This window comes from Silurus meridionalis, chromosome 5, assembly GCF_014805685.1.
Source record: "Silurus meridionalis isolate SWU-2019-XX chromosome 5, ASM1480568v1, whole genome shotgun sequence".
NCBI lineage: Eukaryota > Metazoa > Chordata > Actinopteri > Siluriformes > Siluridae > Silurus > Silurus meridionalis.
The window spans coordinates 27,831,769-27,839,268 of record NC_060888.1 but is presented as its reverse complement, the minus strand read 5'-3'; the positions used below and the strand labels follow the sequence as shown (position 1 = coordinate 27,839,268).

Sequence of the window (7,500 nt, the reverse complement as noted above, 5' to 3'; positions counted from 1 at the left end):
CAGAATTCAGAGGAATTGACAGAATAAAAAGAGAGCAAGGACGGAGCTCAAACCGAAGCCAAAGAACCTCTGACCATTATTTATTCACAAATCTTTAGCCAGCTGGCCAATGAAATAGCAATCTGTTCAGTATGTAACATCTACAATTAATAATCTAATAATTAAATAATATCAATCTTTGTCTACTTCAGGGGTCCACAAACCTTCATCTGTGAGGGCCATTTTTCCGTTCTTTAATCCTTTCTTTAACAGAAAATCACATGGGCCACAGTATTATTGTGGAAATTTTCTTATGAGTTTAAATGTATTTATTACGCCTCCTAATGCTGGATCTATATATATATATATATATATATATATATATATATATATATATATATATATATATATATATATATATATATATACACATCGCCTATTAAAAAAGCATTATTACTATTAAAATTAATTTTTTTATATTCATTGGTATTGAAATCAAAACATTTACTTATGCATATGCATGTGGTTGGTGGGTGAATCTAACAAATAATTAGGCTACGTTAATTAGTAGAGGTCGACCGATAGTGGATTTTACCGATACCGATAGCTAGTTTGAACTGTACTTGCTAATAACCAATTAATCAACCGATAGTTTAAACATAAAACTCCATGTAAAATAGTACTGAAGTTTATCACAAAAAACCCAGAAACTACTCAATCATTAAAATATGCAAAATAAAATAAACAGGAATATATTCATTAATAAATGATAAATATTATATATAATATGGCGCTCTCCGTGCAGCGCACAGTCTCGTGTAAAAACAAACAGCACTTTAGAGGCCGCTCTCATAATGACTCCAGGCCGGAAGCCGGAAAAACTATTGGAATAAATTTTTGCTGATAGCCGATAGTTACAGCAATAAACAAATCTGTTACTCGACCTCTATTATTAAGGCTAAAATGATGGGGATCCTGATATGCAGGGAATTTAGATTCCAGAGATCTAGGAATCCATAAAACTAGAAAAACAACTTTTGTTTTGTGTGACTTGTGAGGGCTCTAAATAACCATGTAACTGAGAACCAAGTAGGCAAGAAGCAGTTAATCAATTATTTTGAAAACATAATATTTTGCAAACCAAAGACTGCAATAAAACCAGACTGCTTAGGACCGAGGTGTCCAATGAAGTAGGAAACCATTTAAAAAATAGACAGACACCTACAGTATGAACCCGAGAACCTGGAGTTATGGATTTATAGAATCAATGAGACAGGTATAGTCTTAAGAGAACCTAATGATGTACTAAATACAGATCAAATGAAAAACCTTTTCCAGAGATTTTCCAGAACATATGAACTAACCAGAGTTTCACACACCAAGAAAAGATAAGGCAAAAAAAAAAAAAAAAAAAAAGAAAGTCCAGTGTTGAGGAAGCATGAAAATAAGGAATTATATACCTATGGAACAAAAGAAAAGAAAAGAAAACACGACAGCCCCAGATAGCTCAGGACCCCAGAGATCTGTAGAATCTACATAAATGCCAAGATAACCAAGGAATAACCAAACATCCAAAAAGCCTATGTCTTCAGTAAGCAATGATCTATGCAACCAGAGACCTAAGAACCAAACCTTAGAGAAGAACAAAGAGGCACTGGATATACAGCAGATGCCATATGAGAACAAAGTCAGAGATAAAGATAATAAAGTAATCAATAATTCAGGTTCTACAGAATAAAGTTCACCAGGGAACTAAAGAGAAATACGGATAATAGGGAACCCTGTAAAATAAGGAACCCAAGGAGCCAGAAGCCTGTGGAACCATGGGACTAGGCAGTGAGTGATCACCACCACCACCATGACAAATTCAGAAAATCTGAAACTGAACACTTTTCTTGAGAACAATCACCACATGGGAATTTGTGGACCTGAATGAAAATGTAAAACAGAACAAAACTGTAATTTAGCATATTGTTCTTCTCTTCTCGTCCATGCCGAGGCTCACGCTGAGGCTGTTTACACACTTCTTACCTTTCATGCCGAACTTGGAGCGCCTTCCGTACTTGTTAATGAGGACGAACATGACGAGGAGGAGGACGCAGGCGAAACCAGCCAAGCCCACTGCGATCGACACCTACAAACAAAAACACAGCGTTTTTTTCTTTTTTCTAAAACCACACCATCACAGATTATATCACCATCCAAGTTTCACTGATGCAAATGATCCTAATTATCTAAAGAAAAGTCTTGAGAGAGCAAGAAATAAAACACTGGCTCATTCGTTTAAATTAGACTCCGATCTCACAGACTTCACACGATCACGAGCGAGAAACGAAACCCGTTTCACAAACATATATAACAAGTGCTTGGCTAATCTACATCTACAAGCTGGAGTAGAAACTCCCCCACGAGCGCTGCACAGCGAACCTCTGCTACGCCATCGATTCACAATGTTTTACATTTTAACTTCGCTGTAACAAATGAGTCGAGGCCGTCCGGGTCACTCTTCAATTTATTTATTTATCTCAGAAGCTTTTATCCTAACAAGCTTCTAAGTGAGTCACAGCCCACACTCTGAGATCTGCAGCTAAAACCCACAAATCCACAGTCCAATAGTAGAAAATCTCCTGGTCAAATGAGGCAGAAATTGTGAAGATTTCACGTTCACGTTCTTATCAAGATCACGTTCTCATCCAAAACCAATTCCAAAGGTCAAACACCAGAAACTGAACAGTCAAACAAAATACTAGTCCCTGAGTTGCGACGGTTTGACTTGCGTTTTCTCAATATTACGATGACGACACAACAACATTGTAAACATTTCTGAAGTTTAGCTCGGCAGGAAAACATGCGGTACGATGGATCCCACCAGGACGTCATCATCTCCCGCCTTGTGAGATGCCTTCAGCTCCGTCTACACAGATCCAGATCAATTTTAAAACACTGTTTTTGTCTTAAAACTGAAAACTCCGTCACAGTGTGAACACTTTGTCTGGATTTAGTTTTGTGTTTACTTATAGTTTCCTGCTCGCAAACCCCACAACCCACTCATCCCTCCATCCTCTACCACACCTCTCATCCCTCCATCCTTTACCACACCCCTCATCCCTCCATCCTTTACCACACCCCTCATCCCTCCATCCTCTACCACACCCCTCATCCCTCCATCCTCTACCACACCCCTCATCCCTCCATCCTCTACCACACCCCTCATCCTCCATCCTCTACCACTGCTCCACTCATCCCTCCATCCTCTACCACTGTTGCACTCATCCCTCCATCCTCCATCCTCTACCACACCCCTCATCCCTCCATCCTCTACCACTGCTCCTCATCCCTCCATCCTCTACCACTGCTCCACTCATCCCTCCATCCTCTACCACTGCTCCTCATCCCTCCATCCTCTACCACTGCTCCACTCATCCCTCCATCCTCTACCACTGTTCCACTCATCCCTCCATCCTCTACCACTGCTTCACTCATCCCTCCATCCTCTACCACTGCTCCTCATCCCTCCATCCTCTACCACTGTTGCACTCATCCCTCCATCCTCCACCACTCATCCCTCCATCCTCTACCACACCCCTCATCCTCCATCCTCTACCACTGCTCCTCATCCCTCCATCCTCTACCACACCTCTCATCCCTCCATCCTCTACCACACCTCATCCCTCCATCCTCTACCACTGCTCCACTCATCCCTCCATCCTCCACCACTCATCCTCCATCCTCTACCACTGCTCACTCATCCCTCCATCCTCTACCACTGCTCCACTCATCCCTCCATCCTCTACCACTGCTTCACTCATCCCTCCATCCTCTACCACTGCTCCACTCATCCCTCCATCCTCTACCACTGCTCCACTCATCCCTCCATCCTCTACCACTGTTCCACTCATCCCTCCATCCTCTACCACTGCTTCACTCATCCCTCCATCCTCTACCACTGCTCCTCATCCCTCCATCCTCTACCACTGTTGCACTCATCCCTCCATCCTCTACCACTCATCCCTCCATCCTCTACCACACCCCTCATCCTCCATCCTCTACCACTGTTCCTCATCCCTCCATCCCTCCATCCTCCATCCTCTACCACACCTCATCCCTCCATCCTCTACCACTGCTCCACTCATCCCTCCATCCTCCACCACTCATCCTCCATCCTCTACCACTGCTCACTCATCCCTCCATCCTCTACCACTGCTCCACTCATCCCTCCATCCTCTACCACTGCTTCACTCATCCCTCCATCCTCTACCACTGCTCCACTCATCCCTCCATCCTCTACCACTGCTCCACTCATCCCTCCATCCTCTACCACTGTTCCACTCATCCCTTCATCCTATACCACTGCTCCACTCATCCCTTCATCCTCTACCACTGCTTCACTCATCCCTTCATCCTCTACCACTGCTCCACTCATCCCTCCATAATCTACGATACCCCTCATCCCTCCATCCTTTACCACACCCCTCATCCCCCATCCTCTACCACACTCCTTATCCCTCCATCCTCTACCACTGCTCCACTCATCCCTCCATCCTCTACCACTGTTCCACTCATCCCTCCATCCTCTACCACTGCTTCACTCATCCCTCCATCCTCTACCACTGCTCCACTCATCCTCCATCCTCTACCACTGCTCCACTCATCCCTCCATCCTCTACCACTGCTCCACTCATCCCTTCATCCTATACCACTGCTCCACTCATCCCTCCATCCTCTATCCTCTACCACTGTTCCACTCATCCCTCCATCCTCTACCACTGCTCCACTCATCCCCCATCCTCTACCACTGCTTCACTCATCCCCCATCCTCTACCACTGCTCCACTCATCCCTTCATCCTCTACCACTGCTTCACTCATCCCTCCATCCTCTACCACTGCTCCACTCATCCCTCCATACTCTACGATACCCCTCATCCCTCCATCCTTTACCACACCCCTCATCCCTCCATCCTCTACCACACCCCTTATCCCTCCATCCTCTACCACTGCTCCACTCATCCCTCCATCCTCTACCACTGCTTCACTCATCCTCCATCCTCTACCACTGCTTCCACTCATCCCTCCATCCTCTACCACTGCTCCACTCATCCCTTCATCCTCTACCACTGCTCCACTCATCCCTCCATCCTCTACCACTGTTCCACTCATCCCTCCATCCTCTACCACTGCCTCACTCATCCCCCATCCTCTACCACTGCTTCACTCATCCCTTCATCCTCTACCACTGCTTCACTCATCCCTCCATCCTCTACCACTGCTTCACTCATCCCTCCATCCTCTACCACTGCTTCACTCATCCCTCCATCCTCTACCACTGCTCCACTCATCCCTCCATACTCTACGATACCCCTCATCCCTCCATCCTTTACCACACCCCTCATCCCTCCATCCTCTACCACACCCCTCATCCCTTTATCCTCCACCACTGCTCCATTCATCCCAACATCCTCTACCACACCCCTCATCCCTCCATCCTCTACCACTGCTCAACTCATCCCTCCATCCTCTACCACACCCCTCATCCCTCCATCCTCTACCACTGCTCAACTCATCCCTTTATCCTCTACCACTGCTTCACTCATCCCTCCATCCTCTACCACTGCTTCACTCATCCCTCCATCCTCTACCACTGCTCAAGGTCACTTTGGTCACTTTTCGACCTTCTACAGTAGCTCAATCGAAGGTCACGTGTTCAGGATTTGTCCTGGAATAGAGGAACAGAGAACGTTTTAATCAAGAATTCCCTTCAACAATGTCATTTGTTCCAAGACCATGGCTTAATCCGTGTCCAGAATGGCTCTGAGTCACCACGTAATCCAGTGCAAAAACAAATCGAAAAATAAATGGAGTTTGAGAGAGAGAGAGAAAGAGAGAGAGAGAAAGAGAGAGAGAGAGAGAGAGAGAGAGAGAGAGAGAGAGAGAGAGAGAGAGAGAGAGCTGAAGAAAGAGAGCGAAATAAAGAGAGAGAGAGTAATCAAAATGAGAGTGAAAGAAAGAGAGAGAGAGAGAGAGAGAGAGAGAGAGAGAGAGAGAGAGAGAGAGAGAGAGAGAGAGAGAGAGAGAGAGAGAGAGAGAGAGAGAGAGAGAGAGAGAGAGAGCTGAAGAAAGAGAGCGAAATAAAGAGAGAGAGAGAGTAATCAAAATGAGAGTGAAAGAAAGAGAGAGAAAGAGAGAGAGAGAGAGAGAGAGAGAGAGAGAGAGAGAGAGAGAGAGAGAGAGAGAGAGAGAGAAAGAGAAACTGAAATAAGCATACACATTCAGAACGATAAGGCTAACAGTGACAGGATTTCTGCCCGAAGGACCGTATTACTAAATACACACACACACACACACACACACACACACACACACACACACACACACACACACACACACACACACACACACACACACACACACACACACACTCACACACACACACACACACACACACACACACACACACACACTCACACACACTAACACTCACTCACACACACTAACACTCACTCACACACACACACACACACACACACACACACACACACACACACACACACACACACACACACTAACAGTGTGAGAAGATTAGTCTGACTTCCTGAACTTCTATAAAGACGTTTTCATGCTCCAGTCTGTGGACAAACACGATTTACTGAAGTTTCCTCCACACTCGATCGAGCTGCAAAATGCCATGAAACTTTTATTACATGAATATTGTGTTTCAATTAACAGACTTCAATAAAACATCTGGAATATTCAGTGCGATTGCAGCTGTAAAAACCCCAGACAGAATAAATATTTCTCTCTTAGAGACATGCTGCAGTTTCAGAGCGATATTCCACATCTGGATTTTTAATTTATTGGTTTGTTTAAACTTGTTCTGGGTTATGTTTTAATGTTCAACTGTATTGAGAGGAAGAGTCTCGTGTCTGCGCGCTGGAGCTTCTGATGTCTTCAGGACAGAGGAGACGCAGAGTTTTATTCTTAAACACAGACTGTAACTATAACTGCATAAAAAAAACACTAAATAATATCATTTATGATCTTCGAACATTTCAGCAGAGAAACATTTTATTCACAATTAATTATAACTTCACCTCTAAAGCTCCATCCTCTACCACTTCTCCACTCATCCCTCCATCCTCTACCACTTCTCCACTCATCCCTCCATCCTCTACCACTTCTCCACTCATCCCTTCATCCTCTACCACTTCTCCACTCATCCCTCCATCCTCTACCACTTCTCCACTCATCCCTCTATCCTCTACCACTTCTCCACTCATCCCTTCATCCTCTACCACTTCTCCACTCATCCGTCCATCCTCTACCACTTCTCCACTCATCCCTTCATCCTCTACCACTTCTCTCTATTCATCCCTTCATCCTCTACCACTTCTCCACTCATCCGTCCATCCTCTACCACTTCTCCACTCATCCCTTCATCCTTTACCACTTTTCCACTCATCCCTCCATCCTCTACCACTTATCCATTCATCTCTCCATCCTCTTCCACTTATCCATTCATCTCT

General features: G+C 44.7%; 1 protein-coding gene across 5 annotated transcripts in view; it reads right to left on the bottom strand.

Moving 5' to 3' along the window:
- ntrk3a (neurotrophic tyrosine kinase, receptor, type 3a) overlaps positions 1-7,500 on the bottom strand; it is a 198,340-nt gene that overhangs the window by 70,169 nt on the left and 120,671 nt on the right. For all 5 annotated transcript variants that reach the window (XM_046849856.1, XM_046849857.1, XM_046849858.1 and 2 more), the window contains one exon: positions 2,011-2,113. In XM_046849856.1, coding sequence (XP_046705812.1) covers positions 2,011-2,113 — 103 coding nt within the window. The remainder of the gene's footprint in view (positions 1-2,010; positions 2,114-7,500) is intronic.